At 40.3% G+C, this 24,403-nt stretch overlaps 2 protein-coding genes across 4 annotated transcripts; one reads left to right on the forward strand and one right to left on the reverse strand.

Moving 5' to 3' along the window:
• Positions 1–452: 452 nt before the first annotated feature.
• Positions 453–10,683, reverse strand: LOC114560319 (CD81 antigen). The gene is made up of 8 exons (XM_028585616.1): positions 10,309–10,683; positions 8,524–8,638; positions 3,564–3,661; positions 3,378–3,452; positions 3,155–3,268; positions 2,953–3,051; positions 1,529–1,612; positions 453–1,390 (listed from the first exon to the last, which is right to left on the reverse strand). Exons 1-8 carry the CDS (start codon positions 10,372–10,374, stop codon positions 1,325–1,327), a joined length of 717 nt encoding a protein of 238 aa, XP_028441417.1. The 5' UTR covers positions 10,375–10,683; the 3' UTR covers positions 453–1,324.
• Positions 10,684–12,218: 1,535 nt separating this feature from the next.
• On the forward strand, positions 12,219–23,898 carry kcnc1b (potassium voltage-gated channel, Shaw-related subfamily, member 1b). 3 transcript variants are annotated; one of them, XM_028585894.1, is made up of 4 exons: positions 12,219–12,829; positions 17,325–18,240; positions 18,874–19,047; positions 23,589–23,898. In XM_028585894.1, the coding sequence occupies exons 1-4, from the start codon at positions 12,263–12,265 to the stop codon at positions 23,696–23,698; spliced, it is 1,767 nt and encodes a 588-aa protein (XP_028441695.1). In that variant the 5' UTR covers positions 12,219–12,262; the 3' UTR covers positions 23,699–23,898. The 3 variants fall into 3 exon arrangements, with proteins under 3 accessions (XP_028441695.1, XP_028441694.1, XP_028441697.1); XM_028585893.1 differs by lacking the exon at positions 23,589–23,898 and adding an exon at positions 20,142–20,341; XM_028585896.1 differs by lacking the exons at positions 18,874–19,047; positions 23,589–23,898 and adding an exon at positions 20,117–20,341 and having other exon boundaries at positions 17,325–18,218.
• The last annotated feature ends 505 nt before the right edge of the window (positions 23,899–24,403 follow it).

Here is a 24,403-nt window from a genome sequence, read left to right on the forward strand (position 1 = left end):
CAGTTGAGTTTTTAATGTATTCAAATGTGCTGCAGTGGGAAATTGTTGAGATTGAGCAAGAGGGGTGTTTAGTGCCTATAGGGCACTAGGGGCGTTGATATCACACTGCCCCCTGTGGTTACATACGGAAAATACTGCAGGCCTGTGTGAAGGTTTGAAATGAAAGTGAACTATCAGGGGGGAAGACAGAGATTGTTGTACAGATTGAATATCTTACTGTAGAATAGAGAGCTTGTATGTGTATCACAGATAAATCCAAACTCAGTCCTACATTTAAAACAATCTCACAGTGAAGAATGTCACTGAAAAAACATCAGTGTACAACCTGGGGCCCGGGACCCTTAAGGGGTCACAAGATGAATCTAGTGGGTGACAATATGATTGTAGGAAATACGAAAAAAAACTCAGACTCACTCTACTTATTTAGATACACAAAATCATTTTTATTGTTTTACTTTTCTCTCATTCATTGCTCTCTCTCTTTTTTTTTGTTGAAAAATACTACCGTTCTACCTCTTTAGACGTCTAGAAGTTATTCAAATGAAATAATCTAAAAAGTGAAAATCCCTCTCTGATTGAACTGATCACAATTTATAGACGTGGAAGAAGAAATTGCTTCATCTTATGGAGTCACAAGCAAAATTAAAGGTTGGGAAACGGTGTAGTGGATGCTCCACCAAAAAAAAGAGAAGGGTGACAAAATGTATTAGTATTCTTAAAACAGGTTGCAGAAGAGGACATCATTATTTATTAAAAGACGGGTTTTTCACAAGTTAATAAAGGAGAGAACGCATGAAGGTTGTTCATTAGGCACAAAGAAGAGACAGAGTCGACTGAACAACACGAAGGCTAACTCGTCACCCTGATCATCATTAGAGTAGAAAGTACATTACATCAGACCACTGAAACCCTGCTGTTTAAATTATAACACTGTAACACTGCAGCGAGATGCAACACAAACAATTAATCAGGGAATACAGGCACTCTCCTAAGTGTTATTAACATATGACAAGTATATTTACAATTTATACATCCACAGAAACAGCATTTTGACCTCAGAGAGATATTTCACAACATACCGTATGTATAAAAGATTTATATGAAGCGTGAGATAAATAAAGAACGTCTGACTGAGAGAAGCTAAATTATTGTGTAAGAAAGAGTGTTGATGGAATAGCAATATTAAAAACAAGTTGTGTTTTCTAATCTAGAATAAAAAAGAGAGCTAGCCATCTTATGTTATAATAATAAGGAAAAGAATGCCGATGCATAGAAACACATAATCAAATAATTTGATTATAAGCTGATGTTGCTTGTTGAACTCCTAGTATACTCCAGGGCTGTTACGGATCCCACAACAGAGCACCATGGTGAAGATCATCTCGAAAATCTAAAGGGAAAAAGGACAGAACAGCGTAATACGTTTTTATCACGGCTGATAAAAGCAGTTGAGGTTCAGGGAAACGTTCGGCCATGATTTGAGCCTTTTCACACCACAGCGGTGTGAAAAATCCACATTTGTACTTACCATGATAACAGCAACCACCAACGCAGCCAGACCAATCAGGTAGAGCTTCTCCGAGAACAGCTCAATCAGTTTATCGTGACAGCTCTGGGAGGAGGCAGAAATAAAGAGTTAACCATGCCACAGTGAAAAATGAGAAGTGTTTTAACCCTCACACTGTACACACACTATACTGGATCACATGTAATGGAGAGCTGCGTCTGCTGTCAAAACAAGGGGCTAAATATCAGCTGTTGCTGACCGCGATATTCAGAACTATTAATTATGTAATATGTATTGGCAACATGAACACTAGAGAGAAAGGAAAAAAGTCTTTATAGCTGGTATTAGTAATTTGGGTTAGTTGAGCACCAACACAAAAATGGATTAATTCTACCCATTACCCATACTGTAGGTAGAAAACCACCTAAGACAGTTTGTTGTTTTGACCCAGTCTTAGTTTCTATATTACTGTTTGATTAATTACCAAGAGTAAATATGGAATAATTGTAAACTGTTCTCTTTTTAAATACATACATGTACATGTATCTATGTGTTACTGATTGTTAATAAAATTGTGTGTGTGTGTGTGTGTGTGTGTGTGTGTCATATTTTGCACATCGCTTTGGACAACTAACAATACATTTGTGACAGTCTTGAGGTAAATTTTAAGCTGGTTGTGTCTAACACTGGGTCGACATATTCATATTTTATTTGGAGTTAATAACCTGACAGTTATATTTAAAAAAAATACTAACACTGGGTCAAAACAGCCCATTGGGTAAAGTTAACCCAGTATTGCATATTGATCCAAACCTGTGGTTTTGGTGTGTAGTTAAGTTTCTGTAAATTAATTGAGAAATGGATAAACTAATCAGACAGGAATGTCTTTTTTTGGCTAATCCAGTAAATTAAATATCTGACATCTATATACAAATCCAATATTTTCAAAAACAGTCCTGCTCATTGATTTAAAACATTGTCCACAATGGCCTAATGCTCCCTGGGATGGTAATGTGTTATCTATCACCGTATAAACTGTATGTCAAACTAGTTATATTGTCTCACAGGTATATATTGTCATCTTGGCCATACTAACTAATTAAAATGAATCACAAAAACAATAAAGACTATTAGTTGCCATGCGTTTTCATTTTTGACATCCAGTTCCCCTTTTCTTTATGACACTGCTCAATCAAAATACAGTTTCACATTCAGCTGTATTTATTTAGCATTCGGTTCAGTGTTTCAATTAAGTTCAAGTTGAAATTTCATAAAAGCTAAAATGTACTGTATGTGTGTCCTTTCTGAAGATGCTAATAAATCATATATTTCCTGTCTATTCTGCAGCCACTGAAATATATTTTAAGGACGGCAGACAATTGCCAACATTTATAAACCAGGTATTGTGTTCCTTCATGTGAATTCCAGTATGAATTTGTGTTTACCTGAGATTTCAGAAAATCATCTGGAGACTTTCTGGGACACAAGGTGCCGACGACTTGTTTGAAGAGAGCGGTGTCGTCTCCTTTACCACAGCAGTCGAGCTGAAGGGGAAACAAAGAAACAAAATGTATGATCAAAATAGATTTCTATCGCTTACACACACATAACAAAACAACTGTAAAGTGATTTTGCATCATGACGTACCGTAGTGTGGAAGACTTCCAGCACCTTGATGGCAGCGTCTTTACTGGGAGTCCCTGAGACGTCCACAGCTTTGATGTACGCGGAGTCATAGAAATTGATCAGTTCTTTGGAGATCTGTGTTTCAGTGACACAACAACAAACAGAGCAGGTTCACTAGAGCAGAGGCGGAAAATCAATGCGAACATCAAACATTCAGTGGCAGGCTTGTGTTTTTGTTGCTTACTGTGTCCCTGTTCATGAAACCCCACATTGCTGCAGCCACTTCACAGGCAAAGAGGATCACCAAAAAGAAGAAGAACTAAAGAAAGAAAATAAGGGAAATTATTCATTTATTCAAACTCAAAGTATCAGTAACAGAAAAAGAGTTCCTGAAAGAAGTAAAAAAAAAAAAAAAGAGAGAGCTACTCACTGTTCCCAACAGGCACTGAGATTCTTGAATGGCACCGTAACAACCAAGGAAGCCCACAAGCATCATCACAGCCCCGACAGCTATCAGTATGTACACACCTGTAAACACAGAGACAACAGGAATCTGTCAATCATACATGACAATTTAAAGAAATGTAGTTTGTCGGTGTTGTGTCCTCAGCACCACCAGGGGGCAGCAGTGTCAGAGCAGGGACTTAATTCATTGATCCACATACTGTTTGCTAATGTACTTCCTACATGTTTCTCTTGCCTTCCCTGTAGGATGACATGACATTATTGACATCCTGGAGATAAACAAATCCCAGATCCTGAGAGAAAGCTGAATCTGTTCAGCTGTCAGGCCAGGAAATGCCTTCCAGGCAACCCCCCCACACACACACACACACACACACACCCAACCCCGCAAAACTCCCTCTTACTGACCGCTGACCCCGAGCATTATCCAGGAAACCAGGGGAACCATGTGAATACATATACTGTCTATGGAATACACATACACCACATCTTTGTGTGATTAAACTGATATATGAGTCTAAAAAATGTAAACTGAGAGCTTGAGCAATGTATTAATACATTTTTTGCCATTATCCTAGTAATGACAACAATACAGTTTCCTTGACTTTTAATAGCAAACAGGAGTGTGCAACAGGCTCCAGTGCAGGTCAATGAATAGCAATAAAGCTCCAATTACAGTACAGGTCTGGATTATGTTTAACGTAGCTGAAACGAAAACATTCAGGACCCAGAATGAAGTAAATAAATATTGTACCAGCTGTATGGTGAGTTTAATTTAGAGTACAAAGGTGACATTTTGACAATGAAGGCATTAATTACTGGCTATTGGAGCTACTGAATGGACCTTGAGGTGAGTTTTTTGTCAGCTGCTGTTTCTCAAAATGTCAGCAATAAATGTGTAGCCTGTATAGGCCAAAATACAAATTCCTGTTATTGGGTCCTTTTTCTTTCCATCAGAGTGATTACAGGAAAGGTTGGTGCAGCGGAGGTTAGAGGTTAGAGGTTGAGTGGCTCCGTTCCAACGGGAGGAGTTAATAAAATCAATATTGCATGTAGGAGATTTCAGAGAAGCTACAGTTTGTTTTGGAATAATTTAATTTCATACTTCCATCCTCATAACCTCAGCAGATCCACAGCGACCTCCCAACTCCAACACTAAAACTCCTTAAAAGTAAAATCCTTTTAGCCAGTGGTGGAAGATAACCAAATACATTTACTCAATCAATATGCTGAAGTACTTTTACTTAACTTGAGTATTTTTCAGATTAGGTTTTTACATGATTAAACACACAATAAGCTTATAAACACAATTACAAAATACATTGTTTAGATTAGACCAGTGGCTCCCAAAATGTTTTGGCCCCTTACAAAAAGGCTAGTTGGGGCCCATTGTCATGTTTCAGAGGTATCTGAGGTTGTTAGCAGTTCCACCAAATAGAGATTTCCACTCTTCACTTCTCAAACGATTTCATTTAAATAATCGAGATTCGTTCCCAACCATAGAGTCAGAACCACAGAAATAAACTACCTGAGTGTATAAAGTAGTGTACTGGTACTTTTACTTAAGTAAAGGATGTGAATATTTTCATACACCACTGCTGTTAGGAAGATGGTCTGGGAGCAGTCTGGGTTTTGTATTCTTACTCACACACAAACAAAACACACATAGGCTCTAGCCTGACACAGCGATCTAAACATTACAGACAGACCCGGTAAAAGACAAGGCCTCCAACACCTCACACTGTACCTCATACTGTATATCACACACTATCTTTCCCCATACTACACTCTCTTTTTCTCTGTCTTTTTCAGTTCAACACTTTATTCCCCCTCCTCTCTTTCAGGTTTTTGTTGTAGTGAGAAACGGCTACCATGGCCAGTAACCCAGCAATGCGGCAAAGCAGGCATTATTTCCACTGCCTTCCATTACTATGACAACACCCTTTGAGGTTTGAAGGCTATTCAGACTTTAACGGAGACGGGCAATTTTATACCACCAGGGAAGTTCATTTATTTCTTGTCTCCCAGTGTAATCTCTAGAGGGGGAAAAGGGGAGGTGAAGACAAGCTAAAAGCCCCACTTGGACTTTTCGCATCCAGTATCTTTAAAAAGAGCTGGGAAGTCATGTTCACACTGTCGGGGCATGACACCAATAAACTGAGATGAACACAATCATTTTGTGTGTTAATGGATAAATGGTGAGATGAGGATTAAAAAAAAATGTCCTCCTGTCATCTTGTTAACAGAAAGAGTTGGAACAAAAGGGGCAGAGAGAACATTTGACCTGCTGCAGTAAATATACAGTACTAAATTACCCAATATGTTTGTAGCCCATCTTACAGTAGCTTCAAAATGATTCACCATTTAAAGATGATTGAAGAGTTGGCACTGTAAATAGTTGAAGTGTCAATTGTCTGTAAGCAGTGGCATACGTTTAAAGTAATAGATGGTTTATTATTTATTCACTATCTTGACAAAAGTTAGAAAAGAAGATTGATGCTACTCTCATGTCTGTACGCTAAATATGAAGCTAGTGCAAGTAGCCAGTTAGCTTAGCATTTGTACTGAAAACAGAAAAACAGCTGGCTTTGTTTTTTCCAAAGCTGCTGTAACAAAACCTGCCTACCAGGACTTCAAGAGCTCACAACTTGTCGTTTTTCCACTTTGTTTTTTGTACAGATTAAACCAACAAGATGTAACATGTTAATTAATGAGCTTTAGAGGTGCTGGTAGGCAGATTGTGACACTTTTGGACAGAGCCAGGGTGGCTGATTCCCCCTGTTTTCAGTCTTTATGCTAAAGTAAGATGAGCTGTTGCTTCATATTTACAGTTTTTTTTCATTTAACTCTCGTCAAGAAAGTGAATAAGCACATTTACCCAAATGTTGAACTATTCCATTAAATGTCAGTTAAAGAGTAGAAATCGGTTGAAGTGTTAGATGACGTGCAGAATATGAAAGCAGTTTGATTTTCAGTTGAAGTGAGAGAGAATCAGAGCTGTTGAAGCCTCAATGGTTTGAACTTTAATAAACAGCTTTCTTAAAGAAACATGGAGCTTTGTTTATAGCCATTTTCATGAGGGAGATGTTTGGGAGAAATTTCCTATAAAGACAAAGCAGTTAAAGTATCAACAGAGCAGGTTTCAGTAGCTGTGAGGGTTCCTTTGTGTATAATGATATACACATTTTTATCAAATCCTTCCTTCATGTCCTGCTTAGCCAAAATGCAAGCTTCTTGTTTATATCTTTCAGCTATGAAATAATGCAGAAAAGCCATTCAGGCCAAGGCTCTGCATTATACATACAGTGTAAAGCAACTGAAACATATTGTGTAAAATCTGTCACATTTACTGTATTTCCTACAGTATGAGAGGCTGGAGCACTAACCAGACCAGAATACTGACAACTGCCACCAATTATGATTTCAGGCGCTGGTTAAAAGGCAGGAAATTGTGTATTTTCAGCCTTACATAAATACCACTTTGGTGTGCCAGCATGCTAAAAACATCCACTCCAAACTCTAATTTGAAGGGTAATGTGCAGATGTACAAGGTTATTTGAATTATGCAAGGGCGTATGTTCAAGGGAGGGTAAAAAAAAAAGGAAACCGTCCCTTGATCTCACTTGGGTGGGCCTCTCTTGCCGCACTGCCTTTAAAATCACGAGTGTGCCATTCCTCTATAAAAAGCATGGGCTCGCATTCGCTCTGTATACTTACTGAGGGGTAAGTATGGGGGAGCAGCAGGAGCCCAAATGTAAATGAATGGGCTCACTAGAGTTCACAACCACAACAAGCCGAGATGACGGACCTTTGAAATGTTTAAATATTCATCTTGTATTGTAGGTTTTAGGGCCAATCTGTGGGTTGCTGAGGGCAGGGAAGGAGACATGATTTATGACTTTAGTTCATGCAGTGAGCAAAACTTGAAGCACATATTCCTGAATCTTTGCAATACTTTTACAAAGACATATAGAGAGCATGCTGCACTGCATTAATATAAAACTCCTGGAAATCCCTGTGGATCAAATACTATAAAGAACAAGCAACAGAAGGCACATGATGGCTTTATGTGTGCACCATGCACAAAGACCAATCAGAGCCCACATATGTTTCAACATCTGTCTGAAACATCTGGCCTCTCTCTTGAAAGAACCTGGCTAGTCATAAACATGAATATTTATCTGTGTTAGTGAACATCACCTATAGTATGTGGTCATCAGAGTGACAGCTTAGTAAAAACATTGAGGTGTAGAGGCCGGCTGTGCCACTCGTAAGTCACGCTGCGGATATACGCAGGTCCTGTTTCCTGATCTTTTCTCAGAGGTCACACAGTTCCTACTATTTCTGGACTCACATGGTTCCAGCTGGGTGTGAAAGACAGGTATTTTCTGTGAATTTTAGTTAACTCATCACTCTGTTAACAGTGAGTTTCCTGTCATGTGGAGAACAAGGAATGAGGACAGAATAACCAAGGAGTACAAGGGGAAGAATAACTCAAGGAGGACGTACGCTTGTGAGGAAATGTTGGGACACAAGATGATGACCAAGCAACTTACAGGAGGCTAAATTAACAAGAACAAATTAGTAGCCCTGAAATAAATACTTATTTTTTGAAGACTATAGTCTATCTCTGTTAAGAGGAGTTGATGTTTATGGTATTTTCTTGCACCCATAGTTTGTTGTTTTGCTGTAGTTGATTGTACTATATCGTAAGCTGTATTTTGTCAAAAATACCCAAAATGAGGCCACTATACGCAATGAACATTTAGCACTGAGGCGTGAAATATGAACAGCTTTCCCAAATATGAAAAATGAATCCAGTGATGTACAGTAATCATAAAAACATGGGGAACTAGTTTTCAAGTCCACTTTCAAACAATGTATGGTGTGATTGTGAAGCTCTATTGTTGATGGTGTATACTCACTGATATAGAAGGTGCTTGGTGCCTGCTGGCCTTCAAACTGGAGTATGAGGAGGTTGCTGGTTTTACTGTCATGGCGGAGCCACAGAGCCACTCCTAAGATCACACCTCCGGCCAGCTGTCACAAAGAGAAAAGGCTTTTCATTCTTTTTCTTTCATGTTTCTTTACTTTGGTGAATCCCAGGGAGGATCAGAGTCATTTAAAATGTTGGATATTTAAGAGAGATGTTAGCAAGAATATTAAAACAAACCTTTAGTTTTTTTTTAACTTTTAAAAAAGATCCATCAAGAGAGTGCACAAAGCCTGACTCTCCTGAGATCAAATCAGTGTCCAAACCCTCTTGCTAATGTCTCTCTGTTCAGCTTCTGCGTGAGGCTGTGAACTGTCCGCTGTCCTGTAGTGATGAAAGGACATCCTGACACCTCAGTGACCTACGGCACAGACCACGTCCTCACTACATTGTTTAAAGCCAACTCAAGAACTTTGTTGTTCAACTTTGTCTGCCTTGATCTCTCCTCTATATACTAAAGCAGAAATACCCTGATAAAAATGTTATCATGTAAATGCTAACGGAGCGTAACTACTGAAGGATCAATGCAACTTATTGTTCACATGCGGACGCGCTTTTTTTCTATGCCAGTGTTTATATTAAGATATCTGCACATTCAGAGCCATGACTGCCCTCTATTGTTCTTCAAGAAACAGGAAACTAAATCCTCAACATGAAAAATAGCAAAACTTTTCACAATGACAGGCAAAACCAACAAAGGAAACACTCCATCAAGTGAGGAGTGTTCAGGATGTGGTGACTTATCTAAAAAAAGGTGACTAAATGGGAATTCACAAACAAGTAGAGATCAATTCTGACTGTGCAAGGCCACTGGTGTACACGTAAAGTGAACGGCACATCTGCAGGAAATTTGATATGATGTAATGAAGTGTAAAATGCAGACAGCTGGAACTACTGTGGCAAGTATTACTGAAATAACTTTTCAGAAAACAAGACAGTAAGTTCCATTTGAAGGGTGAATGTAAAACAAATGAATAATAAAAAATGCACCATCAGATGAGGGGTTTCCTGAGCTCTTTAAATGTTCAAAGGCAGAACATGCTACAGTCTGGTGACCAGGTAGGAACAAAGGAAATGTCAGAGAGAAAACAGCTTTCCCCTCCCCCAGAAACTCTATTAGTCCTGTTCAATCTCTCTCTCCCTTTTTATGTGTGTTTGATCTGCGGAGAACCAGACTCCTTGAAAAAAAAGAAATCATTCAGGTGGGACAATTCTGTTCAGTTTTCCATCAGAAACAACTTTAGAAATCAGACCTTCCCGTCTGGAGTATTTGATTAATGTGAACACAAGTTCATTCAATGAAATTATAGATCTAAAGCAGAGTTAATGTGAGAGACATGCTGGAGGAAACAAACAGTATTATCCCAGTGAGGAGAAGCCCACCCAGTCTGAAGCGCTCCCTCAGCCACTGGTGCTCGGCCATGCAGAAAATAACTGTTGATGAAGAGCATTTCTACTCCTGCCTTGACAAGGTTTAGTGTGCTTTGATGCTGCTCTCCTCTCAATGGCAGAACAGCGTAATTAATACAGCAGAGCGGGAAAACTGTGCAGGATTTATCATGAACTTTAAGCCCTGAGCTACAGATGTGCAAACGTGCAGCCTCTTATATCAAACAACAAGAGAGAACGTTTTAAGAAAACAGGAGTTTAGGCTACTCAAAGAGCAAAGGCGCAAATTCAAAAGCAACTTCAGAGTAAAAATATATGTTCAACTCACCCAGAAAATAAAATTAAAGAAAAATAACATATATTTAATGCATTTCGTGCAGCCCGCAACAACCATGTTGCCAGATTGTATCAGCTCGTCCTTTTGTCCAAATCAAACACTATGTGAGGTCAGTCTACTGTCCCGGATCATACAGTCTCTGCCAGACTCTATCAGGCCAGTTGGGGTATAGGCGCCTCTATGCTGCAAACTCCTCCTTTATAATCCAGGGTTAAAACCGAGACGGAGAACTGCCCACCAAGTGAAGCGTATAGGAGAAGAAGAAGGCTGAGGGAACAACAAGCTCCCCATCCGCAAGAGCGAACATAGAGAGCCCCACTTCCTCTGCAAGTTTAAAAATGGGTTAGGCTATGGTCAGATGAAATGTAGGCCAGAAACCCCCATGTTTTTTCTGAGGTAGGAGTAGGAAGGAAGGAAGTAGGCCTACAATCCCCAATCTTTTAATAATAAATCCTGTTTAGTATAGGCCTACGTTTTATTTTACATGAGAAAATGTACAAAATAAGCTATAAAAATGGCAATGTTAAGAAATCCTTCATCAGCACCAAAAACTAAAAGATTATGGCCTAATTTTCCATATTACAAACAGCCGATAAGATAAAGGGGAACAAAAAGTGAGCAATGGCGCCCTCTGTTGGTACATTAAACACAGGTGGGGGCTAATTATAGCCTACAGATCAAGCGCAGCACATTAGAGTTGCGCAAAAATAATACAAATAATTCTCTCAACTCTTTTTTTCAAAATATCTCCACAGTGAGTGCAGCAACACACGCATAGGCTACAGACCGTCAACAACAAGTTGAATCTTATATCCGTAAATCAGGGAGCTGTAAGAAGGTATATGATCAGACTCTTTCTGATGGTATATGGGCGGATCTGCGCGTTCATAGCTCCAGGTCACACTTTCTCCAGCCAGCAGTGCACGAAGACGAGTCCCTCCTGACTGTTAGAGCCGCTAACCGACCATAACCCTCTCAGCGACGACGTTAACTGAGGAAACATGTGCAGCGATGACAATTTCAACAGCTTTGAATGGAGAACTTGACGGCGTGTTTTAACACACGCAGGGTCCATGGGCATGCTCCATCTGATCTGAGAGGAGAGTTGGGCACGGTGTGAATAACAGGCAGCTTGGGCGTTTTTGAGTAGGTTTGCCCCCCTTTCATCTCCGGCTTTCTTTTTCTTTAACTACGCAGCTCAGAGAACAGCATTTTCCTCCCTTCAAATAGACTGTGTGTGTGTTTTCTTCTCGGAAAGTTCCTGAACAGGAGAGCATCTCTGCGCTGAGACAAAGAGCTGCTGCACAGCGTGTCGTTAAACGCAGAGAGGGAGCGGGAAGAGCGTCGGTGTGAAGTAGGTGAGTCTGTAGGCAGCAACAGAGGAGGAAGTGAACGCAGCGCCGAGTCTCCATCAGGAGCTGCCGGACAGGCGCTGTCCGCTCAGCACCACCGCAGTCACCTTGCTGTGAAAGTCACAAACCTACTCAGGACTGATCTGATCAATTACCGCAACTTGGGAGTCCAATGAGCTGGATTTATTCTGCTGTTGGGTGGGGGGGATTTGTCAGCGTTTGTCCCTTTATCACGACATCTTGGATTTACAGACGATGTGACGTCCATTCCTAATGTAATGCCATTGGCTGCAATCATTTTGGATTTCGATTAGATACCCTCCAGTGAGTCTGGCAGCTATAAGCGTTAATGATCCTCCAGTTGCATGACAGGTGCTTGATGAAAACACGGTTTAGAGTGAATGTAGCCTTATGCGTGTCAAGCAGCCCCGATTTCTTTCATAGTCGGTGATACACGACAGGTTGTTTTGTGCGCTGCTTCGTTTATGTAATTGTTTCCTTCAGTGTAATCACTGCTGTGCATGGTTGCACGGGGCGCCTAGACTTGCCTTTGCGATGAAGGGAACTTATTGGAGAAATGCCTAAGGGACGCAATGGGCCTGAGCGACGACAAGGATCGCATTGTGATAAACGTGGGAGGGATCAGACATCAGACATACCGCAGCACCCTGCGCACTCTACCTGGCACTCGCTTGTCCTGGTTGGCCGAGCCTGATGCACCCAACCACTTTGACTATGATGCCAAGATCGAGGAATTTTTCTTCGACCGCCACCCTGGCGTGTTTGCACACATCCTCAATTACTACAGGACAGGTAAACTGCACTGCCCGGCTGATGTCTGCGGACCCCTCTATGAGGAGGAACTGGCCTTCTGGGGCATTGATGAGACAGACGTGGAGCCATGCTGCTGGATGACCTATCGTCAGCACCGGGAGGCAGAGGAGGCCCTTGATAGTTTCGGCGGGGGGGGCCTGTTAGACCTGGTGAACGATGATGCGGAACCGGAGCTGGAGCATGCTGCCGAGGATGATGTGGATGAAATGACAAGGAGGCTGGCGCAGGGAGACACTCATGATACCAGGAGTGGAAGCCTGTGGAGCCGGTGGCAGAAACATGTCTGGGCTCTGTTTGAGGACCCTTACTCCACTAAATATGCAAGGGTGAGTTGCTTTTAAGTCTAAGATGTTTAAACTGATTGAAGAGATATCTGCACACTTATATACATGATTCAACAATGGACAGGCAAGTAAAAACACCTGTGCACATCCTGATGGGAGAAGCTCCACCTCTTGGGAATTGTAGTACTGAATTGAGTACCATGAGGTATATGAAATGGAAGCCACACTTATAAAATACAAAAAGGGGTGGAACACAGCGAAAAAACCTATACAATCGGGAAGCACCTCATGCAATTTCATCACATAGTAAATAGGGCTTTGAGAGGGATCAGGCTTGAGCCATCATTAATCAGAGATTCCGGCTATAAGAAAAACAAGGATCTCAAAACAAAAAAAGAACAGAAGACATTGGAGGGGTATCAGTCAAGAGCCATCATAAACCATAGCCCCAAATTCTACATAGAACTTAATAAAACATCTTGGCCTACAGAATAACATAATAAATCCTTGTTGAGGCCCTATATATATATATATATATATATATATATATATATATATATATATATATATATATATATATATATTCTTTTTCTTTTTTTAAAGATTATTTATTTGGGCTTTTCCGCCTTTATTTTGACAGAACAGCTAGGTGAGAAAGGGAAGAGGGGGAAGACATGCAGGAAATCGTCACAGGTCAGATTTGAACCCTGGACCTCTGCATCAAGGAATAAACCTCTATGTATATGTGCTCATGCTCTACCCACTGACCCAACCCGGCCACCCGTAGGCTGATATTTAAAGTGTCAATCCAAAAAAACTCCCATTGTTAGGCATATCTTTCTTTTCATATCTCCCCCTCTTGGCAATTCAACGTGTTAAAGTCTAAGATGTTTGCCATGGTTTTGTTCTTCTTATTTAACTTAAGATCTGAAACCTCATTAGTAATAATCATGGGAACAATATCAACTAAAAACACACAACATGTTTCATTGCTGGTATGAAACAGTCAAAGCTGCATGAACAGGAATTTAGTTGTAAATGTGTCTGCCGTTGCCCCCTGATGGTGAAACAAAGATTGATGGCTATGGGAGGTTTAAAGAGGCTTTTGATTACCTTGAAATTGCCCTCCCAGGGGTCTCCACAGCAGCAACGTGACTGTAAAAAAATCAACCAAAGACCTCATATGTCAAAATCATTTACATGCAAATCATTACTGCCATCCTCCTCTAGACTGCAGGAGAAGAAAAATAGTGATTATGGCTCTCATCTCAGTCTTTGGATTGATATTTTCAGTTCACAAGAATCCATGAGTAGGCTGGCTCTTTGGTTTAATAGGTCAGATACACATAGGAAACCAGATCTTTGGCACCACCAGGAGTTTAGTGGCAGACCTCCAGACAAAAATTGGGTTGCTGTTCGAGGTGACATTTTGGGCACTTTTCCATCTGGGCATAATGCCTTTTAATTGTGACAATGAAATGACTTTACACCTTCTGATTTGTTCTTTTTTTTTGAACAGCTGTAACACTGATTGGTGTAATTAGTTACCAGACCCCATCCAGCAAGTGTAAACTATATTGAAATGTTCTCACTCTTACAGCAAGCATTAGTGAAAGTGGTTTAACCAACACACACATGCACACTTCTTTCACATTTCACTTTCTGCATGCAGGGACATTTCCCAAAGCAGAAAACTCCTCAGATGTGTCCCACATTTATCAGTGAGCAAGACAAAGCACAGAGCGAAGATTGACAGAGCTCTACCAAGATTAATTAGATGTGAGCATCAGAGTTAATTACAGACTCTATTCACAGTGGATACATCAGTGGAAACCCTTGTCAATGCATAGCACTGTAGGCCTGTGGTTTGCCAGCAACAGTGAGATTCAGCCAATAAGGAGCAAACGATCTTCGCCTGTCATCCTCTCTCCAGGCCACACTGTTCCTAACTGTCACATAGGCACATAATTTACTGAAAGGCGGTCTGATTAGATGCAGTGTTTGTTTAACAGTTTCAAGGGTGAGATGTTCAGAGGGCTGAGCGAGCCCGTGTGTCAGGAGGCATGAAAGTAGCTTGTAAGAACGAGGCCTTATCGCACTAAAACATGCTGGCAGTGATGGTGATGATTCTTTACCAATTCTCTTGCTAATGGACATTCATACGCGGGACAAAATGACAAGAGCACCTGTCAGTTAAGATTTTGTTCATCATTGAGATAGCTGACAAATATTTTCTTGATTAACTGAAAAAGGAAAAATGCCCATCACAACTTTCTTAAACTCTTGTTGACATATTCAAACAGCTTGTTTTTTGTCAGTCCAAAAATCCAAAAGCCAAAGAGATTCAGTTTACAATTATAGAAAACTAAGAAAATATGCAATAATTATCAATTTATTATGAAGAGACAGTTGACAAAATTGTTGTTAATTAATTTTTAGTTGAACTAATCGATTGACTTATCGTTTCAGATCCACTGTCAATAACCTCAAATATCTTTTCATACTGATATGAGGTGTTGACAGGATCGGATTAATTCACTAGGAAATGGGCTGTGTGTGAATAACCTGTTTGAGGTGATTTAGTTAAACTTAGTGCACCATTAAAATTTAGAAACATATGGACAAGACACTCCCAAATAACTCTGCAATTAATGAAATAAGCACATAGCAGCTGTCAATAAATCTTTTGGGACCCCTGAAGGTCCGGGAGCCCCAGGGCAGTTCCCCCGCTTTGTCCAGTTGGTAATCCAGCCTTTGCTGTTCATTCCAATCTGTTATTTTTTGCGATCGTAGTTTTCAGTGTGGTTCAATTGGATTGGTTTATATTCTAGGGTGTACCTGTTATTTTGTACAGTACATACTGTAGAGGGGGTGGACAAAACAACAATATTATGTAATCCAATACAACATCACATATACTGTACTAATGCCTCAAAAAATGACACACAATCTCTCTTACACTGTAACAACAAAAGCTTAACATTAGCTTGACAAAGGGACATTTTGTATCTGATTGCATTAAAATGCAAAGTGTTCTTTTAGTCCACACTCTATTTGTATGTTTAAAAAAGATGGACATTCTGTAGTGAATTTAAAGAGAATACAAAAACATCACAAATCCATTAACATGCCATATTAAAGTGTGTAAATTGCAATGAGTCTCCCTCTTCATCCAAACTGATGTGTGTCCTCTTTGCTCAGTGTGAGTCGTCTCTCTGAACAGAGGACAGCCCTGCTGACAGAACAGGAGTAAGCGTGCTGTTGTCTCTGCTAATGCACAGTTTCCCTCCAGACTGCCACACTAACATGGATAAGAAGCAGACATTTAGAAGCAGCATTGATTTCCTCAGCACAATGCAATGAATTGCCAGCGATGAGATGTTATGATGAGGGCCTGTTTCCCATCTCGTGATGCATGCCTGCCTTACTGACAAACTATGAATGGACTTAACTCTGACTAAGATGGCGTGTTTACTTTGCTTAGTGAACTAAATATTTAAGATGCTCTCATGCCTAGACATGCCCCGCTCCAACTAACCTCCTCCCTGATGCTACACCTCCCTGCTACTTAACAAGGCTGTGCATTAATTTGAGCAGCACTACAGAGCCTCACTTACTCTTATAAAGACATCTTCAAGCATGAACAAACAGCTATTGATAATTTTTTGTTATTCATAGTATGATTAAGTACCTATCCACTCTTCCTCTGAATCTTTTTCCACCATCTCTGATCTATTGGCCTCCGATTACCATTGAAGATATAGTAGCGTTTTACCATTCCAACAACAGCAAACAAATACTGTAAATCACCACAGTATCGTCAGAACAGGATAACATTACGACAGGGTTGCAATCAATACCCAGTAGAGAAAACTGTATCTGTCACACCCATGCATCAGACATATCAGAGCCTAAATGTGATGAAATGGGATCATCTAATCAATACATAATGTAGCCTAAAGTACATGTTTGCCATTAAGGGAAATATAGGTTTCTCATACACGTCTGTCATCAGCTCAGCAAGCCTCTCAGCTTACTACAATTCCCAAGAGTTGATCGTCATGGATAGTATGACCTTGAATAGGGAAAACCTATTGTAGGGATGGTGCTGAAGGGAAAAGCCCCAGCTAATTTCAGTCATGTGGTTTAATGTCCCGCATCCTGCTGCTGGCTCTTAGTAATTCTAATGTATCCTTGAAAATGCCATGACCTTGGAGATACAGCAGTGGGAATAGAAGCGAGAACGGACAGCTTGCATTGATTGTCACTTTTACAGTGACGCTTTTGAATCAAGACACGTAGAGAGCGAGAGTGAGGAAAGGGGGAGTGAGAGAGTGTGTCAATGCCACTGTCACTGTCAAACCAGACGGCACTGTCTCTGATAATAGATTGAATTGCATTGTGTCGTGCTAAGAATGGCTACTGGGTGTTGAGCTTGATTACACTGCATGAATTACTGTGCTCCTCTCTGTGCTTCTTCCCCCTCCTCTCTCCCCTCTATTGCTGCTTCTGCACCCTATATATATTTCCTGCTCAGTGGGTTGCTCTGGCCTCGCTGTTCTTCATTCTGGTGTCCATCACCACCTTCTGTCTGGAGACCCACGAGGCCTTCAACCCCATCATCAACCGCACCGAGGTGGAGGTGGTGGACAACGTCACAGTGGTGCGCACCTACCAGGAGACTGAGACTGCGCTCTACCTCACCTACATTGAAGGCGTGTGTGTGGTGTGGTTCACTTTTGAATTTCTAATGCGAATAACTTTCTGCCCAAATAAATGTGACTTCATTCGGAACGCCCTGAACATCATCGACTTTGTGGCCATCCTGCCCTTCTACCTGGAGGTCGGCCTCAGCGGGCTCTCCTCCAAGGCAGCTAAGGACGTGCTGGGTTTTCTGAGGGTTGTCCGCTTTGTGCGGATCCTGCGTATCTTCAAGCTGACCCGTCACTTTGTGGGACTGAGGGTGCTGGGCCACACATTGAGGGCCAGCACCAACGAGTTCCTGCTTCTCATCATCTTTCTCGCCCTCGGTGTCCTCATCTTTGCTACTATGATCTACTACGCTGAACGGATTGGAGCTAACCCCAACGACCCTCGAGCCAGTGAGCACACACACTTCAAGAACATCCCAATTGGATTTTGGTGGGCTGTGGTGACCATGACGACCCTCGGCTATGGAGACATGTACCCTCAGACGACCTCTGGTATGCTGGTCGGAGCCCTGTGTGCCCTGGCAGGTGTGCTGACCATCGCCATGCCCGTCCCTGTGATTGTCAACAACTTTGGAATGTATTACTCTCTGGCCATGGCAAAACAGAAACTACCAAAGAAAAAGAATAAGCATATCCCTCGGGCACCCCAACCAGGTTCTCCAAACTTCTGTAAGTCGAGCATGAGCTCCCAACAACCGAGCCCCATACCCCATGACGACGTTTTCGAGATAAAGTTTCAAGGTAAGAAAGAAAGATGATGTATACTCTGATAAACTGTTGTCTCATCGCTTCTCTGTCCTCCTGAAGCAGCCACATCACCAGATTTTTCATTGTTTGTCTGTTCCCACACTTTAATCAGCGGATGATTCAGGCATGAGATTAAACAAATGAGTTTCCCACAGAAAACAATCAATAACATATGTGATGAAAAGCACGTTTTACTCTGAATAGGAGAATAGAGGTTTTGAGGCAGACTGTGAGTAATCTTAAGCTATTGATTTTACACTTCTTAATGGAGTGATTCACTCCTCCTCTCTCTTAAGACTTACTGAGAGTCTGTAATAATCATGTATTTGTGATGTTAAGAACATGCAAGTAGACGCAGGAGTCACTTGATTTCCTCTTGAATTCCTTTGGCGGCACTAGAGCAAAGATAAAGTGACCTGATACAGTTTGTGCTTGAAAACATATAGAACAACAGCGCACAAAGCAAACATAGACAGCAGCCAAACCATATTATTGCACTCGTTAAAGCCTGTGTGCATCCAGGTAGTAGAACGTGAAAACTGAAGATAGATAAAAAATGTGGCACTTCAATTCTGATAAAAGCTGTTATATGAAACCAGATTCTTTTCTTTGTTGTTTTCTTACAAGATTCTAAGCTGAATGGTGAAGCAGCTAACGCAGCGCTGGCCAACGAAGATTGCCCTCATATAGACCAGGCCATATCTCCAGAGGAAATCTTCAGCCCCAGCGAGAGAGAGCGGCCCTGCTTCCTAGTCACCACTGCTGAACGCCCCAACCACACAGGGGGCAGAGTGAGGAGGGGTACGTACAGTAACAGCCAATCACAGGCCCCTGTAAGACACTGACACCCTGTAGACGGTAGAGACAGGACACGCTCTTTTTTCCCTCTTTGCTGAGTGCTATGCCTCAGTTTTTCACAGGCACACAACACACACACACACACACACACACACACACACACACACACACACACACACACACACACACACACACACAAACAAACCTCTTATTACACACTTTCACAGCAGCTGCTTCTCCTCAATCATCCCTTTGGGATTTGCATATATTTCAAGTCACACTAACGCCAAGCACAATCACCACAAATGTCAATAATAATTGTCCACATCTACATAATATATTTTTTGATACCATGCATAATGTAATACCCCTATTTATTTACCAGTAAGAAAGCTATTTTCAAGATTTATATGGTCTAGAATGTGTTGTCTTACATGGCTAAGAAAATATTTATGTGCTATGCGTGTACCAAGTATGTATTTGTCTTCTAATGATAAATACCATGCAGGACCCTGACTTATGAGTACATTGCTTTTGACCACAACGGTGCATGAAGTGTCTTGCTGAGGGGTGCTATCAGTATGGTGAAGGAGCACAACACAAATGGAGGAAGTCTAATGTCAAATATTATTAATGTTATATAGAGCCAAATTCTAATTTACTGATTTCTACACTTTAATACCAGGGTTAAAGCCTTTGTGTTAATTTTATTTATTTAGTATTAATCTACAAATAATTCCCCTAAAAAAGTGACGTTAGTCTGTGAGTGCAGCCATCATATCAACAGTTAATAGCGTACAGTATGAAATTCTACCTGTAGCTGAGAATACAATCCCTGCCTGAGGTGCCTACCTTTTCGAGTCTTTTGTAGTGTTATACTCCAAACCATTCCAGTACCACCCGGTGCATGCTGTTGTACTCCTGATACACTCAATGCATGGAGAATAATCTGTCTCAAAGTCTGTGTTGACCTGTTTCTTTGGAGACAAAAACAAGAAAGCAACAGGTGTAGTATTACCAGTGAGGAACAACCAAAACATTTGTTATGGATTCAGTGCTGCAGTGTACTCAGAACGTTCTCTGTTTTTCAACTGAAGGTTATGAAAAGCCTTGGAGCCTTAACAGCATGTCTGGCATGAGCGGGGATGCCTCTGGAGTGTCCTCAGTGTCCGCCCTGCCCTGCAGCCCACCTTGTCTAATGCAGCACTCACATTCCCCCATCCCATCCATTATGTAGCATGGTTGAGTAGCAGACACAATGCCATTGGAAGGCCAGTCCACACTTCTTACCTGTCAAATTTTGTTTTTACACTTGTCTTCACTCTTGTTTTTTTTTCATTTTTATTTCATTCTTTTTCTGGAAAACTGTATCTTAACTGTGTCTTATACTCAAGCTTACCCAAGTGTTCTCCTTGGGTGTGTAATCATATCCTAGACTAGAAAACATTGGCACTTGCCACTCTGCATGGGTCACCTCAAAGCACTGTTCTACTTCTACCACAAGCTAAACTCACTCTTTCCCTTTATATCATTGCCTGTTGCTCTGTTGCTTTTGATCTCGCATATTCTTCGGCCAATAACTTTTATCTCATCTGCTTTTTACAATTTTGTGAAAGAAACTTTCATAAGATGTAACCCCTGCTAATAATATTCTGGACATTACTAATACATGGCTCTGAAACATATCCAAAAGGTACCATTGCCAGCTGTTAAGGGAAATCCTCTTAAGTGCTTTGTATGTTGCAAAGTAGAAACGTTATCATTCTGAAAGTGCAATCCAAACGAGGCTCAATGTTATCTGTGCCCATTAAAAAAAAAAAATTGAACATGATGTTCAATGCAATATGAAGATGGTGACAATTCCTATGATACTAGTGATGAATACATTTAATGTCAACAGAAAAACTGTTGTGTTCATTTGCATGCACTGCATGATAAATTATGTTCAAGAAGAAGCTAACTGTATCGCAGTACCTGTAAGAAAAGAAAATAATTTTTTTCTTTCAAAAGCTTTTAAAGCTTTGTCATTTTTAATGCATTTTGAGACAGCTTTAGAAGAGACTCAGTCATAGCAGAGATTTCTATGTAGCCGCCATTCTTTGCCTTTCCCCAAATTCATATATTGATTTTCTTGTATTCATTTGACTGGGGCCTCCAACTAAAATAGTGTGATTTGACTTGAACAATATGTCATAAAGCCAACTAATGCTGTTATGAGCATAAATAGTTTTATACAGATATATTTACTGGTAGTTATTAGTTTTTAAACAGTATCCGTAGTCTGCAGCAACTTCTATTACTGCTGCAATGCCTAAATTAAGGCAAGGCTCATGAATTATAAAACAACGGTGCCTTCATACCTGGTGAGTCAAAGGAAAAGCAAGTAATAAATTTAAATATTACATAAGTGCTCCCAGTGTAGCATCAATACACTTTATAACGTTTATACCATGCTCATAACAGTGTAAAAAAAGCTTTATTTTATAGGGTGCACCTTGTACCTTTTGCACCACCCTCGTACTCTTAATCACAGTAAATTGGTTATTATTGTTACATAAGATAACACTAGGGCTGTCAAAATTAACGCGTTAATTTTTGCGTTAATTTTTTAATATTTAACTCGTTAAAAAAAATTAACAAAATTAACGCAGCTGTGTTTGTTTACTTCATGTGGCGGCTGACAAACGTAATACGTCTACATAACAGCAGGCGGCGCTACTCTGTATTGTTGCCCAAGTAATAAAAACCGGCAGCTGATTGGACGAACGCGTCACATGGGTTTGTTTTCTCCGGAAATCCAAAGCCAGATTGTCATGGCGGCCGTTCAGAATACGATCTCATGTTGTACTAAAATAGTTCACTGAAACATGTTTCTGAAAACATTTTAAGCGAGAAATAGGCTGTGCAGTTGCTGAATCTGTCTTCATTTTAGCTCAACAAAGGTCAGTTTAGAAGATTTTTGTCAGATTTTGAGAGACTAGTCACGTCCCCTCACTCCGCTCACCATTTCCGGGTGAGTCCCGACTGCCCTGCTGGCGACTGAACATAGGCTCGTTGGAGATGAACTGCGCCTCGCCTGTAAAGTAGACGAGAGCAGGCGACAGCGGCCGGGAACGGTGACAAAAATCTGCTCTCAAGTCAGACAGTTTCTAGCCGTTTCAGCAGCCTTCAGCAGGACTAAATAAGCCAAATTGTTGCTGCTGTTGTTCTGAAAGATATTAAACATTCTGAACTTAGCAGAACCTTTCCTTGTTTGTTTTTTTCTTCATATTTGCAAAGTTAAGTGATTTAGCATTTAAATATCCATTATTATAAGCTTCAGTCTCAATTTAAAAAAGCGATTAATCACGATTAATTACAGCAAATTGTGCAATTAATTAGTTAATTTTTTTTAATCGATTGACAGCCCTAGATAACACATACTAGGATCTAACCCTTAGGGGGATACAGAGCTCCAAGCAGAAAAAATAACTAACTTTATAGTCCCCATCACAAAAAAATGTTTGTATGATAAAGCACAAATTATTAAAGGGGACCAGGCAACTCTACAGAGCCAAAATATATTAAGTTACTAGAAATGTCACGATGACTACGGCAGTATGTATGTCTATTGATTTAAAACATCAATACTGTTACTGTTAAATGTATTGATGCTGTCCCAATAATTATGCACAATTTTTTCAGGGCACTTTAACAAATGTTATGTTGATAAATCAGCGAAGGGTGATTTCTAGAAGAAGATATAAGTATAGCAACTCATCTACTTTTTGTCTTTTTTCTGAATGAGCAGAGATTTACATTTCGAGTCATGTCTCTTGTGGTAATTAATGGACGTTATATATTTAAGAAAAAAAAAACCATGTGAAGATTTGATGTAGAGATGCAGGTGAATTATATGCTCATGCAAATCAAGTAAAAAGAAAAGTACAATACGACACAGCATGGGATAGGGGTCTACTTGGGGGAAAGGTAAATGCATGTATTTTCCATTTATGCAACAGAAAAGTATTATATAATATATGTAAATACAAGTCCTTGCATGAAATAAATTTTATACACAACGAGTGTTTAGACTCCGTTTTTATTCCACAGCACATACATACATACAACTTTCCTTTCCCACTGGCTCAGTGCTTTCAACTACTGTTTGACCCTCTGTTTACCTGTGTCCGGGTCAAAGAGAGCATAACATACAAGGTGACTGTGAGAGCATGACGCAAAGTATACAAACGCATGACAATGACCGAACTACTGTACATCAACCTGTTAAACGCAGCATGACTGGGCATGTTTATTAACCGACTCAGAGTCTAACTTCTGCACACAGACAGTACACCGTTGTCTGATGCCTTGGCTAAGCATGGGAAATACATGGTAAACCTGTCGTTTACCATGAGGAACTAACGGAGCACATTTTCTTTACTCTCCAAGCTTGTGTCATGTCTCACCTCTCGCAGAGGTATCTATCATCGCCATCATTTCCACCATTATACATAATTTGTGTAATAATTTATTTTTGTTATTGTTTTTTTATATGTTTATAGAGACCCAGCGACAGCACCGGAGCAGACAACCAACAGAGTCAGTTTGTGTTATGAACCATGGTGTCCCAACCACTATGTGTATGACCCATAATGGCCCATCACCCACCTGATAGTGCTGTAAACATTGTTGTGTGTATTACTTAGTCTTTTTAAATGGGTGTGTGGGACAGTGACAACCTGTACATCACAAACTCAGCATAGATGTAGCACTGAGGAAGTTTTGTTGTCAAGCCTTATGTAGCTCAGTATCTGTGACTGGTTACTGTGTTGTAATTTGTGTGCCTATTTTTGGTGTGTGCCAGTGCTGTAAATACGCTTTTTTGTGTGCCGATGTTTTGTGTACCAATGTTTTTGAATGATCATCAGATATATATGTGTGCTTCTTCTGTTGAAAGAAAAAAAAATGTTGCTCCGATTTTAATCATCCAGCAAAACATTCTCTCACCTGTCAGCCAGACTTAACAGTTAAAAACAAATCGTTAACTTTGCACTGTCACCGTCACATGTTTGTAGACTTTTGCACTGTTTTGCACCACTGAACCTTTAACATTCCTTTGATATTTTTTCAGGCATCAGAGAGATAACATCCACAAAAAAAATTAAAAAAGGTCATACTTTAAAAAACAAAAAAGGAAACACCACTCTTACCTTAACTCTTACTTAATGAGGCATTAAAATGGCAAAGTGTGCTGTTAAGAGTAAATAATTGTTTGGTGAGTCAAATCTTAAATGTGGTTATTCAGAAAAGAATGCTAGATATTTAACATTCATTAAATGTTGATATATATTTATATGTAGCTACACTTTGATTAACA

The sequence above is a fragment of the Perca flavescens genome, chromosome 8 (assembly GCF_004354835.1).
Source record: "Perca flavescens isolate YP-PL-M2 chromosome 8, PFLA_1.0, whole genome shotgun sequence".
Lineage (NCBI taxonomy): Eukaryota > Metazoa > Chordata > Actinopteri > Perciformes > Percidae > Perca > Perca flavescens.

Coding starts and splice junctions, on each gene's coding strand:
- kcnc1b (XM_028585893.1), top strand. CDS start 12,263: ATGGGCCTGAGCGACGACAAGGATCGCATTGTGATAAACGTGGGAGGG. Junction 12,830..17,324: donor ACTCCACTAAATATGCAAGG/GTGAGTTGCTTT, acceptor TTTCCTGCTCAG/TGGGTTGCTCTGGCCTCGCT. Junction 18,241..18,873: donor TTTCGAGATAAAGTTTCAAG/GTAAGAAAGAAA, acceptor TTTTCTTACAAG/ATTCTAAGCTGAATGGTGAA.
- LOC114560319 (XM_028585616.1), bottom strand. CDS start 10,374: ATGGTTGTTGCGGGCTGCACGAAATGCATTAAATATATGTTATTTTTC. Junction 3,453..3,563: donor CTCAGTGCCTGTTGGGAACA/GTGAGTAGCTCT, acceptor TTCTTTCTTTAG/TTCTTCTTCTTTTTGGTGAT. Junction 1,613..2,952: donor ATGATTTTCTGAAATCTCAG/GTAAACACAAAT, acceptor GCCTCCTCCCAG/AGCTGTCACGATAAACTGAT.